The 26,399-nt window shown below is 44.2% G+C and overlaps 1 protein-coding gene across 1 annotated transcript in view; it reads left to right on the top strand.

Annotated features, from left to right (window-relative positions):
- Positions 1-26,399, top strand: part of Nrap (nebulin related anchoring protein) — a 79,238-nt gene that overhangs the window by 5,341 nt on the left and 47,498 nt on the right. Inside the window, exons 4-16 of the mRNA XM_028773468.1 lie at positions 1,628-1,732; positions 3,314-3,418; positions 4,093-4,197; positions 5,346-5,453; positions 5,732-5,833; positions 9,764-9,868; positions 10,772-10,888; positions 16,168-16,275; positions 17,193-17,297; positions 23,004-23,102; positions 23,976-24,080; positions 25,169-25,276; positions 25,529-25,630. Coding sequence (XP_028629301.1) covers positions 1,628-1,732; positions 3,314-3,418; positions 4,093-4,197; positions 5,346-5,453; positions 5,732-5,833; positions 9,764-9,868; positions 10,772-10,888; positions 16,168-16,275; positions 17,193-17,297; positions 23,004-23,102; positions 23,976-24,080; positions 25,169-25,276; positions 25,529-25,630 — 1,374 coding nt within the window. The remainder of the gene's footprint in view (positions 1-1,627; positions 1,733-3,313; positions 3,419-4,092; positions 4,198-5,345; positions 5,454-5,731; positions 5,834-9,763; positions 9,869-10,771; positions 10,889-16,167; positions 16,276-17,192; positions 17,298-23,003; positions 23,103-23,975; positions 24,081-25,168; positions 25,277-25,528; positions 25,631-26,399) is intronic.

Below are 26,399 nucleotides of genomic sequence, written 5' to 3'. Positions count from 1 at the left end.
GGTGGGGGGGGGGGGGGGGGGGGGTGGGGGGGGGGGGGGGGGGGGGGATATGGATGCATTTAGGGCTAGGAGCCTACTGTCTTGTATTCTTGGAACTCTGGCGAGTTATGAGTCTGTGCCTTAACAGCCGTGTCTCAGACGTGCCTCGAGAGCATCGCTAATCTGTGGATCTAAACATTAGTATTCAGAGGCAAGTTCACAACATTCCCATTTGGCACAGCAGCAGTAGGGGGACCCTAGCGCCTATCAAACACTCTCTGGCCCTGGCATGTTGACCAGGGTCACAGTACCAGACCCATGTGTAGCATATGATCACTCTCAAATCAAATCAGAAAACATTATTACACACAAAGTAAACTTAAAATCTTGTTAATCCACAGGGCTATTGTAAAGATTAAAGAATAGATAAATGCAAAGATATCACAATAGTGTCAGGTACAAAAACATCAGCTATTAATATTTCTATCAGTGATTATATATTAATCACCATATTCTATATTCTATATTATTGTATATTTTATATATTATTATACATTATACTATATACTATATATTTATTGTATATTGTACATTATATGGTATATGGAATATGGTATACATTATATGACATATGACATACGATATACTATATGCTATACTATACTATACACTATATACTAGATATTATTATATATTAATCATAATCTTTGTTTTTTTTTCACTAAACAACATGCATTATTCTCCAGCTTGTCTTTTCATCCTACAGCCACCTGAGAGCTATTTCCACATCAGCTCCCTCTTTCAGCTGTTGTGGATGTGTTCAGGATGCATCACTGAGAGAGAAGATATAGGTGATTTCTTTTTGATGGGCAGGTTGTCTGCACATCTTAAACAACAATGTTGCAACAAACACTCTTTCCCTCAGTCTCTTTTGCATAAGGAGGGTGATGCTGTAGAACAATGAGACATAAGTATGTCTTTAAATTTCCTTAAAGTATATGTAAGCACACAAATGTTTCCTAACCATTATTTATTTTCCTTGTTCATTTTAGTCCTGAAGTTTTACAGCAAATGTTTTAAAAGAAAAGCCCATTTTTCCCCTGGCTTTTCCCCTTGGTAATCTTCGGATACAAAACAAGTGGTGGGTTTTGAACTTTTCCTGATTGAGCTGGCTCACCTCAGACTTGCTGTCTGTGGGGACCTCTCCCCGCTCAGTCTTAGCGCACCGATGAGCAAAGAAATCTTTAATTGCATCTGGAAGGTTTCTACAACATAGAAGGTCTCAGGGAATTTAATTATTCAAGATATGAGGTCATCTTCTAGTCTGAAAAGCATGAGCACTTTGGTTGGTAGAGGCCCTGAGTGGAGGGGCTTCTTGCTTTTAGAGAACAGCTTATTCTGACAGTGAGGGAGTCCTCTTGGGAACGAGGTGTGGACTTGGGGGTGTGTGGAGTGAACTGTGGGGATGTGGGGTGGACTGTGGGGGTGAGGGGTGGACTGTGGGGGTGAGGGATGAGCTTGGGGAATGTGGGGAGAGCTGGAGGAGTTTGTGGTGCACTATAGGAAGTGTGGGTGCTGTGGGGGTGTGGGGTGAACAGTCAAGTGTGAAGGGAGTATGTCTAAATGCATGCTCATGCTTCCTTTCCAGAGAGACTACTGGCCAGGGTATGGAGAAGGGAACACTTGGTGTCCAGGAGCTCTGCCAGACCCTGAGATTGTAAGGATGGTTGAGGCCCGACAGTCTCTTGGTGAGGTAAGGGCCTTACGAACGACTTACAGCTAGCAGGTAACAATTCCTTTAAATATTCCCTTATTTTTAAGATGGCAGTTGATAGAACACCCTGCCCCCTTATTAGTCTTGTCACTAAGGCAAGAAATACCTGACAGAAACAAAGGGGGAGGGTTTATTTTGGCTCATGGTTGCAGAGGGCCTATTGGTCATCAAAGTGACTCATTCACACAGAGAAGTTAGGCTAGAACCCGGAGTAGATGTATCCTTCAAAGGCTTGTTTTTTGTCAGCTACTTCTGACAGATATACTCTGTCTCTAAAGGCTCCAACTTCAGAATAGAGCCCCAGGCTGAGCTAGGGAACAAGTATTCAACACATGGGCCAGGGAATGTATAGTCAAGATTTAACTCCGCTGCCCCCGCCCAGATCCCCGTTCGGTCCCAATCCGTGGACCCCAACATTTCTTCACCCATCAAAGACACGGTACAGATGTGACGAAGTTAAGAGTCTTGTAATAGGAAGAACCTGGACTCTAGGGCGGTGCCACAAGATTCTCTCTAGCCAGTAGGCAGGCACAGGGGGAAGGGGGAGGGGTGGGCAGTGGGGCAGGGCCAGTCTGAGTTGGGCGTGGTGGAACTGGAGAGATGGGGGTGGGGGGGGGTGAGGAGAGAAGGGACCAGTGGGACAGGGCCAGGTTAGGCTGGGCGTGGCAGGACTGGAGAGTGGTGGGGGGTGGGGGGGAGAGAAGAAGAAGAATCTCTTCTTGTTGCTTCAGAAGAAGCCAGTCCTAGAGGCCTGCACTAGACTCTTCACCTCCAGGACTGTAAGGGAATGCGTGGACAGTGTAGGACTAGAGAGGATTGCAGAAATCCTTAATATCCTTAATGGCAGATGGTACCCTCGCTCCTACTGCACACAGCTCTCCTTTGAAAAACCTACTTGGGAAATTACTGTTAGGTTTTTGTTTTCTTTTATTCTCTCTTCTTTTCTTCCTTCCTTCCTTCCTTCCTTCCTTTCTTTCTTTCTTTCTTTCTTTCTTTCTTTCTTTCTTTCTTTCTTTTGTTTTTTTCAAGACAGGGTTTCTCTGTGTGAGGCTGGCCTAGAACTCACTTTGTAGACCAGGTTGGCTTCAAACTCAGAGATCCTTCTGCCTCTGCCGCCCGAGTGCTGGGATTAAAGGCATGTGCCACCATTGCCTGGCTACAGTTTTTGCAGTTTTTTCCCCTTTAGGAAACAGAAGGTGATAGAAACATGAGGTCTTATTTCTCATTAGAAAAGTTAACCTTCAGAGTTACTGAGAAAGTAAGGAGTTAAAAATAAGCATTTCCCTTCCTGTGCTGTAGAACTTTCCCTGGAGGTGAGTCCAGCCAAGACTCCTGGATTACTGACTGTGTTTTGATACAAGGGCTCCTGAGGGAGTTGTACCAGGCTCCTCATAATGTGATATAAACACTGAAGGTTCTCGGTCTTGATGGTGTTAGTCAAGTGCCAGGTTCAAACTTAGCCCATATTTCCCACATATGGAATGAGTCCAGGGTCTCTGGTCTGGTGGCAGTTTTATGAGCTCCCGTTGGTTCTCATGCTGTTGTGGTTCTGACCAGCAGGGGTACACAGAAGACACTGAACAACAGCAAGGCAAAGGGAGCTTCCCTGCCATGATCACCCCTGCCTACCAACGTGCCAAGGTGGCCAACCAGCTGGCCAGCCAGGTGAGAGTTCCCAAGCTCACGTGCTCCCTTGATGACGCTAACTTTTGACATGAATACAGCCAGCTCTGTGATTCAGGAAAACAATATGGAAGAAAAATTATAGGGTGTGGAAAAAGCCACGCTTTCCCAACGCTGTGTCCTCTGTACCTTGTTTGGGCCATGTTTACGAGATGTGAAAAGGAGAGAGTTACAGAGACCCTGTAACTTACCCAGTGGCTAAAGTATATGTTTCTCCAGGTTGCTTGTTTTTCTTAGAGAAGGTATGGGTTTACCTGGAGATTGGCACAGCTTGTGGGATAAAGGCTCAGGCTTTAGAGACAGGAACTTAGGATTTGAATCCTGACTCTCTTGAACATTTTCTATGCACCTCTTGTCAAATTATTTAGCCTCTCTGTTATTTGTGGTAAATAATAGTCCCACTGGATGTTCTTGTTGAAAGGGGTCACATGATGTGCCGGCTGAAGGGGTCACATGAGTTGCTATTTGGTGACATTTTAGAAGTGCCTGGTACTCTGTAAAGTTGGTACATCAGCAAAAATAATGTCTGTGGGTACAGACTTGGAACAGGTTCGTTTTAATTCTTCAAGATGTAGCTTCTAGAGAGAGGCGGGACAGGTTCTCACAGAGGCTTGAGGGAGGCGTGGCAGAACTTTGACTCAGTTTCTCCTTATCAGGTGCAATACAAGAGAGGCCATGATGAGCGAGTCTCCACGTTCACTCCGGTGGCAGACACTCCCGAGTTGCTAAGGGCCAAAGCTGGGGCACAGCTTCAAAATGACGTAAGAAATGATGCAGGAGGGCCAGGGAGATGCGTCAGTGGACATTTGACACACAAGCATCAGGACAAGAGTTTAGATTCTTCACAACCCTTACAAAAGCCAGACAAGTGTGCTGCCTTGCCTGCAGTCCCAGAGCTTGGAAGGCAGAGACAGCAGATCCCGGGACAAGCTGGCTAGCTAGACTAGCCAGGATTAGAGAATGTCGTGTTGATTGAGAGACCCTGCATCCATACATAAAGAGCAATCAAGGAATATGTCAAATATCAACTGTAGGCCTCTCTATGTAAGCACACACATATGGAAACGAGCCTACACTGTGTGTACTCCCCTTCATGTGAACATACATACACATGTACATGTGTACAGCACACACATACACACACCAATGATTCAGTCTAATGCATAATTATCCTTAAGTCCTCTCTTGTTTATCTGGAGGGGAGGGAAGGGAGAATGGGGGGAGAATCCCGGTCCTGCCCAGGTACCAGGAAGACGTTCCTGAGGTTGGTCAGAGGCTATAAGTCAGCCCTCACGGGACTTGCAAAAACTGTTTAAACAGAAGCCATTCCATGATATTTGAACCAAGCCAGGCGTATCAGATGCAGTTGAGAGAAACCTCTCCAGCCACTGCAGATCAGAGGAGATAACTTCTGAAGGGGCCACCACTTCCCTTTTCTCAGCCCACGAGTTCCACATTGTGCTAAGTCCACGAACCGAGTGTGGTTCTGAATGGTAGGTTGGAGCACAAACCCAGCTTCACAAACCCAGCATTGTGCTCAGAAGTGGTCTCCACCCGCCCTGGCTGAGATCTGAGATTGAGATGCCCCTTTCCTCTCCCAAACATGACATCAGCTCTTCAGAGAGAGACTTACTGCTTTGCCCAGCCCCATCCCTGACCCACACCAGGTGCAACCCAAGGATGTGCCAAACTCCACACTGTATGTCTTCAGGAGCCAGGCACCATGCTGGGTATTGGGAATGAACAGGCAGATAAGATGAGTGTGGCCCACCAAGCTGTAAGCGGTTCCGTACATTAAGAACTGTCCCAGGTGATAGGCAGGCCTCCAGAGCTCTCAGAGGACTCCCCTCTCAGATTTTCTAGGACAACCTCAGTAGGTCATTCAGTTGTTCTCTTTTTAATTTTCCAGGTGAGGTACATGGAAGCCGGTGGGCAGCAGAGAGGGAAAGGCAGTTTTCCTGCTATGATCACACCAGCCTATCAGATAGCCAAAAGGGCCACTGAGCTGGCCAGTGATGTAAGTGCCTGTGGTTGTGTTGTCTTGTTAAGGAGGAAACAGGAAGTTAACCTGGTTCTGGAAGTCCAACTTCCTGTCTGTTTTTATATATTCCTAAGAGACAAGAAGTACCTTTTCTTCATGGTTGTAAATCATTTCCCCCATGACAATAGCTTGCTACTTCTGTCTGTGGTGCTTTCTGTAGACCTAAGCAGAGATTGAGGACACCACAAAGCATTGGTCTTTACTTTTGTGGCTATTATATTGGGACTCATTGAGTTTTTTCTTATTCAAAACAGGTGAGGTACCATCAACAATATCATAGAGAAATGAAGGGAGTGGCCAGTCCTGTCGGAGCTGAAGGCATGATGACAAAGGACTCTGTAGACCGATGTGGCCAGGTACATGACACATCTGGGAGCTGGTCTTCTTCAAGGCCAGCTGTTTGTTCCCTAGAGCTGTGACAGCCATGGACATGTGATCAGGGTTTGGACTTGGTGCAGGCAATATACAGAGCTCAGTTCATCTGCTTAGGTAACAGACCCAAGTCCTTAAAGAAAAGAAAGTCTATGCTAATATGGTGGTTTGGCCAATAGGAAGACATTTCCATCTGTTCGTTGGAAAACTGTTACTAGGAATCCGATTTGGTGAGTTAGGTCATCACTGCGTGAGTACCGACAGAAATCAAATGTATGTCTTCAGGGGCTGGGCAGATAGTTCAGGGGGTAAGAGTGGTGGTGGTGTCAGAAGGAGGAGGATTTCAGTTCAAATCTCCACCACCCATGTTAAAAAAAAAGAAAGGAAAGGAAAGGAAAGGGTGGAAGGAAGGAAGGAAGGAAGGAAGGAAGGAAGGAAGGAAGGAAGGAAGGAAGGGAGAAAGGAAGGAAGGAAGGAAGGAAGGGAGAAAGGAAGGGGAAAAAAGCTGGGCCTTGGCATGTCTAACTATAACTTCAGTGCAGGGTAGAGAGGTGGGGATGGCTGGGGTTTACTGGCTGCCAGCCTAGCTCCAGTTTCAATGAAAGACCATGTTTCAAAGGAATTAGGTAGAGCCGGATAGAGCAGGATACTAGAAGTCCTCCTCTGGCCTCTGCACCCATGCACACCTGCATAGACATGTGCACATTCAGAACACACACACACTCACACACACACACACACACCCAATGCTGTATATCCTGAAAAATATTGAGTATTTATCAAAGTCACAGGAATGATTTTCTTTGGAAGTAAATATTTCACCTAGGTTGCTAGATAAAGTGGTGTATTCTAGAAAGCAGAAGCCTTGTTACCCATCCCATCTTTCAATGAGACTATATCAGGTCATGGAGTAGAAAGGTCAAGATAACACACTCAGTGTGACTTATCCTCACCCTCCTGTGTATTCTGTGGTATTAGAAAGTCATCATGACATAAAGGAACCACTATTCATTTGCAGTCACAGGTAAAAATTATTGGATGTATCTGAGTGGGAGTGAGTGTGCATTAATGTGTATCTGTGTGTGAGTGTAAGAGTGTATGTGTGAGTGTGTGTGTGAGTATAAGAGTGTATGTGTATGTGTGTGTGAGTGTGTGAGTGTGAGTGTATTAATGATACATTCAATGAGGTTAAGTGGTATTTTTCTTAGTTATTTGGCAGCATGCATGAACTATATAGCAAACCACAAAGAACTGATTTCTCCTCTTTAAGAAAACCAAGTCATCACAGGTGGGCATATGTCCACGTGACTCTTGGAATGTATGTGAAGATAGGTTTTGAACCTTTTGCAAAGTGTCTGCCTGAGCAAGAAATGCTCAATTTCGAATTTAAAAGTCAGTTTAATCAAATCATACAAGCAAACTACAGGCATTGTTGTATTAAACTCAGTGAGATATACTCTTACTTATCCCATTGTTTAGAAGACGCAGAAAAATGTCTATGAAGTTTTTTTTTAAAGCACACACACACACACACACACACACACACACACACATGCAAACACCACTTAGCAGGAGCTAAGTGTGATGTCTTATATCTGTAATCCTCCGACTTTGGAGGCCGAGCCTGGAAAACACAGTGAGTTCCAATCTAGTCTGAGCTACATAGTGAGATCTTGTCTCATCAAACAAACAAAACAGGGCAGAAAACTCTTGCTTTTATTTTTGGCAAAAATAAATAAATAAAAATCCAGTCTGTATTTTCACCATCTTCCCACTCCTAGTTCTAACACACACACAATTTCATTTGTGTTGTTCATCCAACTTGGAAAACCACAAAGCCCATTATCAAAGAATCTTAGAACGTTTCCTCACCACCCCCCCAAAAAAAACATATCCTTTTCACTGATTATGTTTGACTCAGAATATTCAGGCAGCCAAGCAGAAAAGAGGGCTCAAATAAATCAATTTTCATTTTGGGGCGAGGGTCAAAAGGAAACCTGGACAGAGTTTGTCCTGTAGCTGAAATGTCATATGGTAGTGTTCTAGTAGGTCCTGGTCATTACAGCATGTCGACTGCAATGTCCAGTCTTGATGCTAACACACTCAAGAATCAAGGTGGGTGTTGGATGGCACCATCAGCAGCTGTGGAGGAAGCTCAGTCTACTGTGGCATCTTGCTGTTTGACTTAGCGTGATTTGTCAGGGCATGGGTAGGATGGAGTTAGAGGCAGGCAGGTAGGTAAACATTAAATATCTGTAGTGCCTTAAATAGCACACAGCTCATTCTTGCTAATGACTACACCCATGAAAAATCTAGACTATGCAAATTTGTTATTCATAACCGAGCAATTCCCCAATAGAGGTCAGTACCTTACAAAACACACACACACACACACACACACACACACACACACACACACATTTTAAAATGAAGCTACCAAAACCAAACAACAAACATAGATTGTTTCCCTCCTCCGAACTTACCTTTCTTTTTTCCACTTATATTTGACTCAAACATTCTGGCAGCCAAGCAAAGACAGAGGGAGGGCTCAAGCTAACTGATTTTCATTTTGGTGGTTAAAAAAGAGGCCTGGCTACTTAGATTTGATCTACGTATTTTACTTAAGGAGATGTATTTGCTAGAGTCTATCATGGGTCTCTTGAAGGTAGGCTCTCATCTCAGAGGAGGCCCCAGGAGAGTGCTGTGATCCTGGGGTTCCGAAGACTGTCTCCTGCCCAGGGCAGAGTGCAGATGAAGAAGCAGCTGACTCGGCCCAGGGCAGTTCTGGGATGAAGGACTCTGGACTTCCAAGAGAAGGTGCAACTGTCTCTATTTACCGTGGTCCTTCTCATTCATGAGATGCTCGTTTTGTGAAAAAAAAAAAAAAAGATTTTCTTTATGGGAGTTGAAGAGTGATGTTGGAGAAGGAAGGGAAAAATTAAAATGAGAATGATAATTCTCATCTTTCAAGACATATCTACCCCTTAAAGAGACTGATAGCAACACGAAGTTTCTCTTCACAAAGTCGCAAAAAGTTTTATTCTATCTGATACCTGGTTACACAACACACTTTGCTAACGGAGAGCAGTATCAGAGATGTCTAATGCCCTTCTGCATACATCTGCCATTGTGTCTAAGCAAAGTAACATTTGAGACTAGTGGACCCTTCCCTGGCATGAGTTCACATGTGTATTCAAAAACAGCATGAGAGTGGGAGAGTTTCTTGGTTTATCTGACATTGTGGTGATTGATGAGGAGGAGAAAGTTGATCATGACAGGTGTATGTTTGTATGCATGTATGTATGTATGCATGCATAATACTATTGTATATATGATATAGTATGTATATGCATGTATGCATGTGTGTATGCATAATATAGTATATGTATGTATGCATGTTTGTGTGCATGTATGCATGCAAGCATGTATGATATAGTTTATGCATGTACACATGTGTATCTGTGTGCATGCATGTATGATATAGTGTATGCATGCATGTATGATATAGTTTATGTATATATGCATGCACATATGCATGCATGCATGTATGTCTGTGTGCATGTATGTATAATATAGTGTATGTATCTATGCATGCATGCATGTATGCTATAGTGTATGTATGATGCAGTATATGCATGTATGTATATATGTATGCATGTATGTATGATGTATGTATGTATATATGTATGATGTATGTATGTATGTATGTATGTATACATGTGTACATGTATGTATGTATGTATGATATAGTGGTCCAGGCTGCAAGTTCTAGTATCTTATTCACCACATGTACATCTCTGGCAGTCAGTGGAATGTCTAGCTCTTCTGTGATCAGTCTCTGGGACTATCACTGCTGACCCCACCCATGCCAGGAAGGACACATTACTGATCAAAATTTTCGATTGGCTCATCAGGTTTACTCAGAAGAGTGTGATGAACCTAAGGGAAAGGGCAGCTTCCCGGCCATGATCACCCCAGCTTATCAGAACGCCAAGAAGGCCAATGAACTTGTTAGTGATGTAAGTACTGGCAGAGCCACCAAGGTGTGGATGATGGGATGCTGACAGCCACACTTGCTGAAAGCCACGCGCAGACACATCTCCTAGAGCCAAGCAAAAGCAGACTGCTAGCCCAGCCTCTGGTCCAAACTCAGAGTGTCTTATTGAACTGTTCATAGACTTTGATTGTGTTATCTGTTTGTATTATGGAAATGCAGTTGGACAAACTCTACTGCTCATGTAGACCATTTGCAAAACGTACAAGCGCTGGTGCCGGTAGATCAGCTGGGATGAGGTGAGCCTTTGCCAAAACACCAGTGTGAAATTGAAGGGGAAAGCTCACTGAAGGAAGCCATGTATTATCAAATTGGGTGTGACCCAGCGAGTGATACGTGGTTTTTATTTAAAGAATGTTAGACAGCTGCCAGTAGGTCCTTGAGAGACGGGTTATAATTAAACTTGGGAGAGTGTAGTGCTCACTGCAATTCTTAACATGCCGGCTTGGACTCGGTCCCTAGCATTCATTCCACACTAAGCCCTTCTTTCTGCCACTGTTGAGAATCTAGGAACCTGGAACAGCGCCCCCTGTGCCCTGAGATGGGAAATGCAAGACATTACTCCTTCCTCTGAGACACTGCAGAAATGGTGTTGAAATTTAGGGCAGAAGGTGGTTAGATTTTATTCTCTTTGCCATGGTAGCCTGAAGTACCTGTCTCCTTCCTCCAGTCAGTGTTGAAGTGCAAAGATTGAGAAGTGTGTGGACAGAGCCAGGAAAGGTTTTAGCACAAAGAGAATCAAGTGGTTTCTAGCTTTACTAAGAGGTTTCAGAAAGCCCATAGGAACTTTCCTTCCTTTAGCGAATCCTACTGAGTTAATGTTAACGTGGCAACCACAACTCCAGACTCCCTTGTGTCCTTCTTTCAGATAAAATACAGGCAGGACTTCCACAAGATGAAAGGTGCGGCACACTTTCACTCCCTTTCGGCCCAGGACAACTTGGTTCTCAAGCGAGCTCAGAGTGTGAGCAAGCTTGTGAGTGAGGTGAGTATTGGGAGAGCCGTACTTCTGTACTGCCCCCCTCTTCTCTCAGACAGTGACTGCAGTGGCCTTGTTTAAAATTAATGCAGCTTGTTGTGACACACATCTATAACCATACACACACAGACACACACACACAAAAATAACTTGACAGGTAGGGCAGGAGGATCAGGAATTGGAGGCCACTCTAGGCTACATAGTGAGTTGGAGGCCTGCTTGTGCTACATGGAATCCTGGCTCAAAACGCATAAACAAAATGGAACCACGCAGACTATCCTCATCTGGCCAGTTTCCAAACAATGCACCAAATACCAAAAAAAAAAAAAAGAAAAAGAAAAAAAAAAGAAAAAAGAAATCTTTTCCTGTTGGCTCAAAACTTTCTTACTAGATATTCAGAAGTGCCAGTCAACAGATTTATAGTTGTTAGAAAGAGCACTAGAGGATGCAACTTTTAGAGATTTGTTTTTATCTTTAATCCTGTATGTGGGTTCGAATGTGCATGCATGTATGTGTGTGTGCATGTGTGTGTGTGTGTGTGTCTGTGTCTGTGTGTGTGCACATGTGAGTGCAGGTGCTCTCTGAGGCCAGAAGAGGGCACCATATCCCACTAGAGCTAGAGTTATAGGCAGTTATGAGCTGATCAACTCAGGAACCAAACTCAGGTCCTCTGGAAGAGCTGCAAGCATTCTTCACCTCTGAGACATCCCTCTGGCCCCTGCACTCCAAACCTTGAGGCCATAAATTGTTACATTAGTGTGGAATCAAGGTCTAGACTATCTTAAATGCCATATTTCCCTTATCACTGGAATCAGGGTTCAGAGAAGCTGTGTCTACCACACAAGTTCCTCTTTCTCTTCCAGGCTGGCCTAGCTGCTGGAGGGTGCACATTGTTTAAACCACCCCAAGCTTAAGCCTTTCTGAACCAGGACATGTTGGCAAGGACATATGTCCCATAGCTCCCTTGAGCTCTAGTGTCCCTTCATAGTGGCTCCTGTCATTTGCTCTGCTGTTCAGTACTCAAAGACCTTGGAGTGGTTGCTCTGACAACAGGAAGAATTTGTGGCTATGAAAAAAATGCTCTCTGCTGAGATGTAAATACCCTAGAATGTTCTGTTACTTCTAATGGTCAGGCCTTAATCCCAAACTGAGCTGATCAGTGACCCTCTGATTTTGAAATGCTCGGAATCATACTTTCCTGAGTCTCATCAAGAGCCCTGGACACTTTGAGGTTAGTAAGTTCAATACTGGGGGCTTAGACTTGCATTTTGATACAAGTTCTAGATGATTCCAGTACTCTAGAGCAGATGTCAGCACACTGCGGCCTTAGTGTCAAATCTAGTTCACAGCCCAAATCCAGCTCAGGGCCTTTTAAAAATAAAAAGTTGTGTTTGGGACCCAGCACGTTGTCTCCTGATGTGTTCACAGAGAGACACGCATGTGGATCTACAGTGGGAGGAGTTTCTTAGGTGGACTTGCCTATGTAGAGGGCTCTCAGAAGAAACAGGACATGGCTAGAAGTCTGGATGTCACATCAACACCCAAGACATTTTACCCCAAGTGAACCCATGCTATTTCTAAAATAGTGGTTCTTTTTTTGCCACCATTATTATTACTTGAATTATTGTTATTATTTGAAGCTGTGGGGCAAACCCAGAGACTCATGCTGGGGAGATTCTGTCATGAGTTACACCCTAACCCCTGTCTTACAGTTCTTGATCTGTGTGAAGCATTGGAATACCTGTTATTGAGAAGGACTGTGTATTTGTAATTTTCAGGATGAAATAACTTGATTTATTATTTATTATTACAAAGGAAAGCACCATACACTTCCAGTATTCTCTGCCTACTTTAAGTCTTGGGTTAAAAGTTTCATAAAATTTCTCTAGGTGTTTCTCAGCCATTCGAGTTTCCTCAGTTGAGGATTCTCTGTTTAGCTCTGTTCCCCATTATTTTAATAGGGTTATTTGGTTCTCTGGAGTCTAACTTCTTGAGTTCTTTGTATATATTGGATATGAGCCCTCTATCGGATGTAGGATTGGTAAAGATCTTTTCCCAATCTGTTGGTTGCTGTTTTGTCCTATTGACAGTGTCCTTTGCCTTACAGAAGCTTTGCAATTTTATGAGGTCTCATTTGTTGATTCTTGATTTTAGAGTACAAGCTGTTGGTGTTCTGTTCAGGAAATTTTCCCCTGTGCTCATGTGTTCAAGGCTCTTCCCCACTTTCTCTTCTATTAGATACAGTGTATCTGGTTTTATGTGGAGGTCCTTGATCCACTTGGACTTGAGCTTTGTACAAGGAGATAAGAATGGATCAATTTGTATTTTTCTACATGTTGTCCTCCAGTTGAATCAGCACCATTTGTTGAAAATGCTGTCTTCCCCCACCCCCTCCACTGGATGGTTCTAGCTCCTTTTTCAAAGATCAAGTGACCATAGGTGTGTGGGTTCATCTCTGGGTCTTCAATTCTATTCTATTGATCTACCTGCCTGTTACTGTATCAATATTATGCAGTTTTTATACTCTGTAGTATAGTTTGAGGTCAGGGATGGTGATTCCCTGAGAAAGTTCTTAAGAATTGAGTTGGAATTTTGATGTGGATTGCATTGAATCTGTAGATTGCTTTCAGCAAGATGGACATTTTTACTGTATTAATCCTACCAATCCATGAGCATGGGAGATCTTTCCATCTTCTGAGGTCTTCTTCGATTTCTTTCTTCAGAGACTTGAAGTTCTTGTTGTACAGATCTTTTACTTGTTTGGTTAGAGTCACACCAAGATATTTTATATTGTTTGTGAATATTGTTTAGGGTGTTGTTTCCCTAATTTTTTTCTCAGCCTGTTTATCCTTTGAGTAGAGGAAGGCTACTGACTTGTTTGAGCTAATTTTATATTCAGCCACTTTGCTGAAGTTGTTTATCAGATTTAGGAGTTCTCCAGTGGAATTTTTCGGGTCACTTAGGTATACTATCATATCATCTGCAAATAGCTATATTTTGACTTCTTCCTTTCCAATTTGTATCCCTTTGACCTCCTTTTGTTGTCTAATTGCTCTAGCTAGAACGTCAAGTACTATATTGAGCAGATAGGGAGAGAGTGGGCAGTCTTGTTTTGTCCCTGGATGCCAGGAAGTGCTTGCTGACAGGAGCCTGATATTGCTGTCTCCTGAGAGGCTCTGCCAGAGCCTGACAAATACAGAGGCGGATGCTTGCAGCCAACCATTGGATTGAGGGAGGACCATTGGGTCCCTGATGGAGGAGTTGGAGAAGGAACTGAAGGAGCTGAGGGGTTTTGCAGCCCCGTGGGGGGAGCAATAGCATCAACCAGCCAGACCCCCCCCAGAGCTCCCAGGAACTGGACCACCAACCAAAGAATACAGGTGGAGGGACTCATGGCTCCGGCCTCATATGTGACAGAGGATGGCCTTGTTGGACATCAGTGGGAGGAGAGGCCCTTGGGCCTGAGGGTGTTCCATGTCCCAGGGTAGAGAAATGCCAGGGCGGGAAGACAGGAGTAGTTGGGTGAGTGGGAGAGCACCCTCATAGAGGCAGGGGGAGGGGGGATGAGATAGGGGCTTTCTGAAGGGAAGACCTGGAAAGGGGAGAACAATTGAAATGTAAATAAAGAAAATATCCAATAAAAAAAAAGTTTTGTAAAAAAATATTCCAGTCAGACCTTGGGGATGTTTTCAAGAATTGCTTCAGGGGTGGTTCTGTTAAGCACCTGGTGTTTGGCGTTCCAAGGTGGAGTACAAGAAAGGTCTGGAGAACAGTAAAGGTCACAGTATCAACTACTGTGAGACACCCCAGTTCAGGAATGTGAGCAAGATCTCAAAATTCACCAGCGATGTGAGTTATACATAAGCATGTTTTGTGAGTTGAACTTCTGCGTCTCCTGAGGGATGACCTTTGTGACCATATCCTTGTGTCTCAGAGAAGCATGGCCTCTCAGGTGCACGGTACATTGAGTTTCATTAGGACTGTCTTCTGGGATTAGTCTGTTTATTATCAAATGATGTCACAGCCCCAGTGTTCCCTGCTTGTCCATATGTGACCGAGTTCTCAAGGTGGAACTGTGTTTGTATGTTCTATCTGTGTGGCTCAGCAGCTGCTCCTGGTGCTGAATGCTGGCATGGTCACCTGACTGAGCATGCAGCGTCTCTTCTGTGACTTCATGCTTCTGAGTTAATACATGACCTCACTTAACGTAGTCAGCTGAAGAGCCAGATAAGGTTCCCCCATTTTTACATATGACCAGATAGATATATGCTGGAGTATCATTTACAAATTTTGTGTATTCTCAGAGAAGGTTTGAAGATATATTCATTCCATTTTGTTTTTTCTCTTATTTGCTAAGCAGCATTTAGGACAGGACTCATTTTCCCATTGGTTGCCACAGTGATCAATTTTTACATCATAAAATTTGACAGAGATCAGATCCCATTCTTCTTGTATAATATCCACTGGGGATTGGTTCAAGACCTCTCGGTAGGCACTACAATCCTCAGATACCAAGTCCCTTACAGAAGAATGGTGTAGTGATGGAGCTTAGCGTCCACATGGACTTCAGGTCTCTCCAGAGTGTTTATAATACCTGATACATCAAAAGTGCTAAGTGAATAGCAATGCTGAATTTTTAAAGGAAAATCACTAAGAGAAAAGCCCACGCATGTTTCCTACAGATACGATCGCTTTTTTAAACATCTTCCGTCTATGTCTGGTGCATCCACAGATGTAGATGCTAGTGGATGTAGAGGGCTGACTGCATTTAGACAGAGAAGCAAGAGCTTGTAATGACTTGGCTTGTGGATCAAGACCACACAACCAGGGCTTGTCTATTGGTTGTCCACTGCCAGCTCCACACTTTCACAGTGAATTTCCATACCAAAAAGTCTGGTAAATTTAAAAGCAAACATGTAAAAATAAAAAACCACATGCAGTCTGCCTCGGCACTCGCCACCACAGTCTGCCATGGTGCTCCCTACGACAGTCTGCCATGGTGCTCCCTACGACAGTCTGCCATGGTGCTCCCCACGACGGTCTGCCTTGGTGCTCCCCACGATGGTCTGCTTCGCTGCTCCCCACGACATGTACCTCTGTGTGCTTGTCTGCCTGTCTTTTCTCAAGTTCTCGTGCTCTTTGGAAATTTAAATTGTTTAAAAACAAGTTGTTTTTTTCTCCCAATAGTGCAATCATGCTTATATTTAAACTTAGACTGTTAAGATAAGTGGTTTACCTTCATCTAGTTGGGAACTTTTCATCAAAAGTTTAATGTTTCCTCATAGAATAAATACAAAGAAAACTATCAGACCCAGCTGAGAGGCCACTATGACGGAGTCGGCATGGACAGACGCATGCTCCACGCTCTCAAAGTTGGCAGCCTGGCCAGCAATGTGAGTGCTGTTTGAGGGACAGTGGGAATCAGCAGGTTGGGGTGTGAAGATCGTGACCAATTACTTTTAAACCCTCCTTTTATAATGTGTATGTTTCTATTTGTAAAAACAGAACCCCCCGCCCACAGATCTTTAAATGTTGACAAATATAAAGAATTACAAAAGCCTTTGAAACTTTCAGAGGCCTAGCCAGTGTCAGTTAGTGCACGTTGACTCGAAGGGTCTGTTATCATTGATTCAGTGTAATATAATGCTCCACTTCTGAAAGATACGGTAAAATAGACCAGTGCGAGTCCTGCTAGAAATACTGTGGGATTTCAAAGCTTTTATGAATGGGAGATGATTACTTAGGGGTGACTTTGCTTTTCATTGAAGATACGCTGTGGTCATGCAATAGTCAGAGTAATGGCGTAATCAGACATCAGGGGACAGCATGGAAACTAACTCATAGATATGAAAAGACTCTATTTTAAACCCTGGAGATAATGAGTACTTACAGAAGACCTATTTCACACTCAAAACATACAAATGTTGAATGTCCTCTCCCCGAGGACACCGATGTTGAATGCTATAAAAGTAACTAAGCTACTCTGAAGTTCTTGAGTTTTCATTGTCTTTAAGTTTGCTCAGAAGCACCTTCATCGAATACCTGTGTGTAACTGCTCGTTTAAAACAAAAACAAGAGCCTTATGATTAAAAAGAAAGATTAAATAAACGTACTACAGATGGAAGTTGACTGATTTTGAACTAATTAAGAGTAATTCAAACTCATTAAAGGCAAAATGTGAACACGATGTAATTCTCTTTTGAGGTGATAAAAGCGAATTAATTTGTTTCTAATTATTTAGAACTATTTATGACATTCAAATAGGGGTTGGGGGAAGCAGGCACTGATTCCTCTCTTCTTTGGGTTTCAGGTTGCCTACAAGGCTGATTATAAACATGACATTGTGGATTACAACTACCCGGCCACTGCCACGCCCTTCTACCAAACAGCGATGAAACTGGTTCCCCTGAAGGATGTGAGTCCCCACTAGCCTTCATTCTGTGGCTTGCTGTGGAGCAAGCTTTAGGCAGAAAGATGGGAAGAAGAACATCTCATCAATATACAGGAGATCAAGGGGCTAGGAATGGGGCCTGTCCTTCCTCTGGGAAGTCCAGGCATGCACAACTAAAAACTCACTCTCTAGGTAAAATTTGGATGATTCTGCTCTTATCTTGAAATGAGAATCCAAAAGTTCAAATTCTCTCAGAATTTGGATCGCTACAACTCTGCCGGACACATTTACAATAATTATTCCAGAGCAATGATGACCTTTAAAAAAATTAGAACTTAGTATGTTAAAGATAAAGTAGGCATGTATTAAGAGCAAATGGTAATATTAACCTTTTACTCAGGAGGCATGTTGACAAATGTAGATTAGACAGACAGACAGACAGACAGACAGACAGATAGAAGAATAGCTAGATCTTTTACGTATTACAGGAGTAAGCCTATGTATGGCTTGACATCCCAAACAGAATAATACAATTAATTAAATCTATTTTTTGTATGGCAATAATAATTTTATTATGTGTTCAGTAATTAAAACTTAAAAAAATACAGAAAAAAGCATAAAGAAAAAGATAAAGTAATTCACTTGTTTAAAAATGAGCTGACCTTACAGTTAGCCAGTGAAGGCAGTCTTTAGTCTACTAATTACTTAACAGATTAAGTAATTCCGCATGTGCTCACTGACTCCCCAAGGTGCTTTTCACCAGCTCCCATGGACTCAGCACAACACCAGTGACCAGCTGGGTTTTCCTGCTGCTAGATAGGACTTCACTGCGCTCCCTCTTTTTTGCCGAGAGTAGATGTGGTGGGATTGGTTGTGCTGGGTCTGAAACAGAGCCTAGACTACTAAGGAGTGAGAGCTGGTAAATGATAGCTTATTGCGTGAACGGGGCTTTGCAAAGGTGAGTGAAGCAGGCAACGAGACCTAGAAGGACAGAAGGAACCAAGCTTTGTTCTTCTCTTTCCCAAGGAGTTTTGTTAGGTTGACTCTCTTGTATTTAAACGAAACCAAAACATCTTTATTTTTTGCCCCAAATACTTCATAGGCTACTTAGCAATTAAAAGTAAAATCGTGAGTTGCGTATTTACAATTGGCATCTAGAGACCAAGCCTAGTAATTAGCATAAATAAAACGAGATAGCTATAGCTTTGTATTTCCATTGTAACATCCTCCTCTGCTACAGGTGTGTGTGTGTAGGACTCTCCATCAACGTCTATGCCTGAAACAATGTTGCTAGCTCAGGATTAAACTGGACTGGAATAGACATTGGGTTTAGAGGTAGCATTTAAGCTGGCAGCACGTGAGCCATGCCCAGGCTCCTTGTTTGCTTGTGCCTGTGAGGAAGGAAAATCAAAATCAAAAGGGCTGCTATGTCTTGTGTAGCAGAAATTGGCCGGGACTGAGTCAGGGCTGATCTACAAGTGCCTCTTTCCTTCCTTCCTCTTACTGTCTTGGCTCTGGTATGTGTCTGAGCAAATTACTCCTAATGTAGATTATTAGCACTCAGGAAGTGGGAAAGCCATTCCTTTTTCAGGAGAGTTAGTAGTCTTGCCATCTGGTAGCCTTAAAGGTGGTAAAATAGCCATGAAATTAAATATAGCATGGGTCCTTAATTAGAGGGCATTCCTGTAGATAGATGGCTTTTTATAAACACTAATGGAATTAAAATGGGGCTCTATCTTTAGCATAGAAGCTTTCAGAATGTAGAGCGAAGCCGTGGCCAAACGTTTGTGAAATTAATCATGGAGGCTGTTAATTATGTCCTGCAGAGAAAAGTAATTGTGCCCAGTGTGACATATTTAGTGCAGAACTATCAGGAAGGAATGTGCTATTTTAAAAATACAGTTTTTGTGTGTGACATTTTATCATGCCTAGTTCTGAATCCTAATAAGACTCTATTATGAGTTGATAATTTTCCCTCTGAATTAATGCATTAGACAGTCACAGCACTCTAATCTCATTAGCGGTTGACATTGAAATGACTTTATATCTCCAGTTTTCCCTATATACTCCGGATGTACAAAAAGTTTTTTTTCTCCTTGAATTATTAATGAAAAAGCAGCAAAGTGATGTCTTCCAAATCTAACAGAGCAGCCAGCTCTGTGCCCGAAGTGTTGGGGTGTCCATATGTGCTGCTTTAGAGACAAATGTATCTGTCATTTGTTTGCTGGTGGGAAAGATTTCCTGATCTCAATCTACAAATCAGAGGGGTTCTCCATGGTGAATCCCATTCATCCATCTATAGGTAATTGTCGTGAGCACTCCAGGCAAACTGGGCTTACAGAGCACAGACTCAAGGGCGCAGCCTGAGGACCACTCTCCGGTTTGTCTGGGATGCCGTTCACAGCTCTCACCCCTCACTAGCTGAGCAGCTTCCATTAGTTCTCCGTGCTTCCCTTTCCACGTCTCAAGGTTGGGGTTATCGCAGGACGGCTAGGGGAGTGAATGAGTTAGGATGTATGGAGCACTTGGAGGCACGAGACGTGCCAGCAAGTGCCCTGTGTTGGTTAGAATTGCTACCGTAGGATACTGAGTGGAGGGAAGAGCTGGAATGAATAAGCTGGAAGCCAGCACATCCAAGGTGGCCCTCAGGTTTATTTCTGGAGTGAGTTTATGAATGATTTGGCATCCCGTGCATACCAGTGGCTTTTAAAAATACAGACTTACTTGCCAGCTCTTAAAATGTCAGAGGACGTGGAGCAGGCACATGCTGGGTGTTTGTGGTTGGCATGGCTGCATCTTGCCCAGAAGATGTCAATTGCAGCCTATCTTCCTGTCTTCTGGCATTTGTGTTCTTTCGGTTACCTTTTCTGCAGAGCTCCCGGAGCCTTGAAGGAGATGGTATGTATGTCTCATTTACAGTGAGCACACATTCATTGCTTAGCAGCTTGTGCATTCGAAACTCTCTGCACTTATTACCCTTTGCTGGGGGAGAGAAGCTCCCCTGATTTAGGCAGAGGATAGCATTATCTGTGGGTGTAACCCTACATACTTAGAAGTCAACTTGATATGATGTCAATTTGGATAAACTGCATTCAGTCCTCACCCTGGGGCCTATGATCTCGAGACTTCACCGTGGATCTTTTTAACCCTGTTTACAGGAATGGATTCCCTCAAATCCGAGCATAGAGTTGCACAATAATAGGCCTAGCAAAAGTCAGGCATGAAGGAAGATGGTTTCAGGGTGGTAGGTGGTGGTCTATCTCTCTCCGTCGAACTACTTGCTACTGATAGATTCAGGGAAACAGTGAGGATCGTTGCCCTCAGTTGTGTATCCACTGGAGACCACATAGGAGCCAACTGATAGTGCCGACTGATGCTTCCAGGTGACGCTGGTTAAACTAAGTGGGTCATAAAATAAAAGAAAAATCGTGAATTTGGGAAAGGGTCTGCTGAGGATAGAGTTGGAAGGATTGGTGGGTGTGGGAGGGAGAGGTGGGGGGGGTGAGGGTAAGAGAGGGACTGGAACACGGTATTATACACAAGCACAGAATAGTCAGGTAGCAAAAATGGTCTGTAAAAGGAAACGTTTAAGACCAAATTTATAAAGTTCTCTGTCTTGGAGTTGCGTCTTTAGAAGTGACAAAAACCGCTATGGAAAAATTTAAAGACTGAGAAATTCTGCAAGAAACGGTCATGTTAAAGCTTGCTCAAACCAGGATTTTATAGATCTGTTTTTAAACTTGTCAGCGACAGTGTGTATACATTTTCTTTAAAGATGCTTTAAAACATGTATGCGTCATGGGCGAATAAACTGAGCGAATGAACACATGCATCGGCTCAGAGAATGGCAGTGGTTTATACAAGAACGTGGATTTATAGCTTCTCGATAACTACTGGAAGGCAGGGCCACTGTGTTCTGACTCACGAGGCCATGTGAGCGGCCCCAGCAGAGACAGCAGTGGGTAGTAAGACGGAAGCGATATACTCTGGCATCCTGGATGGGTTTGCTGGACTTAGGGAGCAGGAGATGGGGGAGGCACTTTCTAGGGAGCTTCCACTATCAGCATGGAGCACATAGGCAGCAGGCATGAGGTAGGCATCTGGAACGTGGGTGGGCAGGGCTATGTCTAATTTTGCTTGTTCTGTGCAGACTCCATGTCTGTTGAAAGACCAAATGAATGACATAAGAGGGCGTGACCAGACAGGTTGAAAGGAAGAGCAGGAAGGAGTTTACTTCTTAATCTTTTCCTTGGGTTGTAGGAAAGTGAACTTGTGAAGGGGGCCGTTGGTCAGTCATAGCATGTTGGCCAGTCATGACATCACCGCTTTGCTTTCAGCCCCTGAGTAGGATTCAGGGCTTCTTCTCACGCAGCTCATCTCAGGTTCCTCCCCTGTTGCGGGCCCTCAGGCCTTGACGTCTGTTTTCAGGTTCCCTTCCTCCCACTCTGATTCACGGTCAGGTGCATGTAGGGAAAATGCGCAGGCTGGATGAAAGCATTTCTGTGTGCAAATGGCTGGCGACACTTTACTCCTTCAAAAATAATCTGCAGTTTCAAACATGAAATCTAGCAGCCCCAGATATGTGGAGGTAGGAAAGCTAGTAGGTTGACGACCCTGGCTCTTCCTCTTCCAGGAAGACGCTGAAATATGGCAGTCTCTTTGGGGTCTTGGGAAGGTGCGAGAGAGGGCCCAGCAGCGACTGGTGCACAAGCGTGTGAGCATGGGCACATTAGGGCAGTGCTTCAAGAGCCACTGGTGCTTCTTGATATCTCGCTCAGATACACATATAAGGGCCAGGGCATCGCTCTGGGAGAAAGCTTACCCAGAGGGCACAAGGCCCTGGGTTTATCCCCGGCATGGCAAGGGAATAACAGATAGTATAAGTATTATACTGGTTGGACTTTTGTCTCTTCTTTATTCTCCACCACACTCTCTTTTCATCACTTTTACGAAGATTTAGACATACTAAAAAAATACGTTATATATGCATATATACATATATCTTGAATTTTTGTCAAGATGCATCTCATTCTTGATTATTTGTACATGCCTGAATGAGGGCATGTGTCCTGAGTGCCAGTATCTAGGGAGGCCATGGGCATCGGATGCCCCCAGGGGCCACGGGTATTGGATGCTCCAGAGCCAGAGTTATTGCCCTTTGTGAAACACTTGACGCGGGTGTTGGAGACTAAACTCTGGTCCCCTGCAAGGCCTGTGGATGCCTTTACCACTGAACCATCTCTCCAGCCTCTCGATGGTTTTATAAAATGACCCTGTGCCCGTTTTCACTGGCAGTGAGCCTCGCGATGGGATTACTGGGACAGAGGTTTGGTGTATGTTCTCAAATGTGTTCCAGATTCCAAGCACTGCTAGCAAAGTCTCTACAGTTCCCATGGCTACCTTGTGCTTGCCGGCATGTACCGTTACCAGTGACTTTCCTTCTCTCTCTGTGGGAGGGGAGGGCATTGCTGTGATTGGCAATGTGAAGGCAGGGTGTTTCTTGTGTCCACTGCGGAGCGAGCTGGTCTCTGCTATGTATTGCTTCTCCGTGTTATCCAGCCCTCCACAAACAGACCGCTTTTTGGTCTGTGGGCTTGGCATGTCCCTTGGTATTCAGGAGTTTCTCTACTTTATCTAATTCTCCGAGAGTCACTTCAGCTGTGTAAGGGAGCCACACATATCCCAGAGATGACGGCGAATGACGTTTCCTGTGTCCGTTTTTTTGCCCAGGTCAACTACAGGCAGAACATCGACAGATTGAAGTTCAGCTCGGTGACAAACACACCACAGATTGTTCAAGCTAAAATCAACGCCCAGCAGCTGAGCCACGTACGTAGCACACCCCTGCCCAGCTGGGAATTCTGCAATTGCTATGAGGCCTCTGGACAGCCGACCCCCAAAAGTTTTACTTTTACTAATGCTGGAATGTGTGATTATACCCAAGAAATGGTGCCCTTCCTTTCAGTCTATTGTGGAAGATGTCAGCATATGCAAAAGCAGAGCATAGTGAAGCCCTGAGTAATAGTAACTATCACCTCACAGCCCGCCCTGCCACACGTGTACACCTTCCGACCCTCCCCCTTCTCTATTATTTTGAAGAAAATCCAAGATACTATCTAGCTTCATCTGTAAATATTTTAGTATGAATCTCTAAAAAGTAAAAAGAATGAAATGTGTTTTTACAATTTTGATACCACACACCAAAAAAAACCTAAAAATAATCCCAACTTTCTGCAATGCCCATGGCCCACGGTTAAGTTTTGAGTGACAGTCCTCACAGGTGACATTGTCGTCTTACGCATGTGTTTAGCTCTTTTGTGCTTATGTGATTCAAGATGTGCATTTTATAACTGCACATAGTCAAAATGACTTCTAGTAATACTGAACTTTATGATTCCTGGCGAGTATCTAGCATATAGTATCTAGTATATAGCAAAGCATTCAGCGCCGTAGCAGCTTAAAGGTATCTTGCAAACTCAGAGACTTGGATGATGTACCCGTGAGCTGTTTCATTTTTCATTTGACATTTTCAATCTGTTAACTTAAAACTTTTCCCCAAGTTACAGGTTTTCTTGTAAAAGGCCTTTCCCAGGGACTCCCTCTCTGCAACAGGAATCAGAGGGGTGTGGGAAACAGAATAGTCTCCTCAGGGCTCTCCTCCTGTCGCACAGAAACCTTGCAGACCTATTTTAAATCGAACAGGTGAATTACAGAGCTGACTATGAGAGAAATAAGCTGAACTACACACTGCCCCAGGATGCTCCTCAGCTGCTGAAGGCCAAGACCAACGCAGAACTGTTCAGTGAGGTAAGAGCCAGCTGAGGAGAGCTTGGCGTGAATGTGGAAAGAAGTGGTCAAAAGAGCAGGCCCTACTTGCCTGCCAAGGAAGAGTCTTCTAGGGTGTTCATCACAGTGGGATTTAGAGTTTTGACACAGTCCCTGGGCATGAATTGTTCATAGCAGGGCAACTCCTGTATGGACATACACACGTGGTATATGAACACACAGACATAGGCATGGTATGTGAACGCACAGCTTTGTCATCACCATCACCATCATCCTGGTGACTGACTGGTGACTTGTGTGTGGAGAGATTTTTTTTAAGTTTCAAGATTAATCGTGATCCGATCAACAAAGACACAAGGAGTCACAGGGTAGACTGTGACTAGGCCGCTAGCCTAGGTGGGAGTTACAGGGCAGGAAAATCAGTACAAATTGTACAAATCTGTACAATTGTACAAATTGTTTTGTACAAGACTGCTTGCTCTGTGTTGAGGCGTAGGATATGGTGACATAAATATGACGTGTTATGGGGCACAGCATGGCATTAATGTACCTTCCAGTGTTTGTTGTCATGGGTTTTGATATGAGACAGACCCGGATTCAGAAGTCATGCTGGACTCTGTATGGCCCTAGCAAATACCTTCAATTTGCTGAGCCTGGGCTTGTGCGAAGGTTTGTAGTTAGTGTCTACACCGCATTTAGGATGGGACCACACACAGTGGCTGTTAAAGGCAGCATCAGTCCCTTGCCTCTTGGCAGTACCACACCACTTTGGGATTTGGCTTCCTGCTCCACACCCAACTTACACTTCCAGCAGCCTGGAGAATGATAATATGTATTTTGCAAATGGTCAGCCACAGCTCAGAGAGATAACTGCCCAAAGTCACATGACCAGGCAATGAGGGTTCTTTGTCCTGTCCCCTTGTCCCCAGGAGTGGCCCTAAGGATCAGTATTAACAGTTACTGTTTCAGTCTTGACAGTAGTAGCCAAGAGTCTCCTGCCTGCCAACAATGGAATAAACCAAGTTTGCTTTAAAGAGAAATCCTCTCAACTTCAGGCAGAATGGTGGGTAGCAGGCGCCCACTCACCTGCGTTTGTGCTTCTTTGTCAGGTGAAGTACAAAGAAGGCTGGCAAAAGACAAAGGGGAAAGGATTCGAGATGAAGCTAGACGCCATGTCTCTGTTGGCCGCCAAAGCCTCGGGGGAACTTGCTAGCAGCGTAGGTTCTTCTCCTCCTCGTTAACTCAGAATTGTGTAAGGTTTAAGGAAAGGCTCCAATGTGACTCCAGCTGCGGCTGGAGACATAACAACTGTTAACATTGTAAACATGGCAACACTTTAATCTTCTTCTGGGTTTGAGAAAGACCGAGGGGTTAGACACAGCAAGAGTTCTTCTCTTTGTGTTTGTTACAGAGTCCCTTCTATGGCAGTGTCTCTCTTGCTCACACTAGACTTTCTTCTTCCTCTCAAGATTAAATACAAAGAAGAATATGAAAAAACCAAGGGGAGAGCCTTGGGAACCCACGACTCCAAGCTTCTGCATTCTCTGCAGGTGGCCAAGATGAGCAGCGAGGTAAACTTCCTCCCGCCCCCAGCTCCTAACTGACAGTTGTGGTTAAAAGTTCCTCCCGGCAAGGTTGATTTTCTGCTGACTTGACTTCCACCGGCAATGCTTTTCTCTCTTGGCTTATATGAGGAACTTGTTCGCTTTCTTAATTTTGCCAAAGCACAGTGTTCTTTAATGGTACGTAAGGTGTATGGCCCCAAGGATGACAGTGTCTACTGATCAAGGTGCTTGAATCCATCTGTCTATGCCACAGATATTTGCCAAGCAGTTGCTGTGGGTAAAATACTGCAAGACACTCTGCAGCTATGAGAGTGAGCAGCTCACAAGTCTCCCCCTCAGAGCTTAGCTCAAATGTGAGCTTGTCTTAGTCCATCTTTCTGCTGCTAAACCAGAATCCAAGAGACGGCACTTGAGGAAGGAAGAGCGCTGTTTTGTCATGTAATTCTGGAGGTTCCAAGGTCTGAGGATGTGCAGCTGCTTCTTGTAAGGCCTTGTGTTGCTCAGGATGAAAAACAGTGTGAAGGGGAGTGGATGTATACACATGAGAGAACACGAGGCACCTTTGCTTTGTATTAATAATAATGTGTTCATGATGAATCTAGCCTCAGGAGAGGCAAGCAATGCCATCACCTCCACCGTCACCATCATCACCTCCACCTCCACCTCCACCTCCGCCTCCACCTCCACCTCCACCTCCACCACCTCCACCACCTCCACCACCTCCACCTCCACCTCCACCTCCACCACCTCCACCACCTCCACCTCCACCTCCACC

This window comes from Grammomys surdaster, unplaced genomic scaffold (genome assembly GCF_004785775.1).
Source record: "Grammomys surdaster isolate TR1022 unplaced genomic scaffold, NIH_TR_1.0 66, whole genome shotgun sequence".
Taxonomy (NCBI): domain Eukaryota; kingdom Metazoa; phylum Chordata; class Mammalia; order Rodentia; family Muridae; genus Grammomys; species Grammomys surdaster.
Note: the sequence above shows the minus strand (reverse complement) of the source record. Positions and strands in the feature narration are given on the sequence as shown.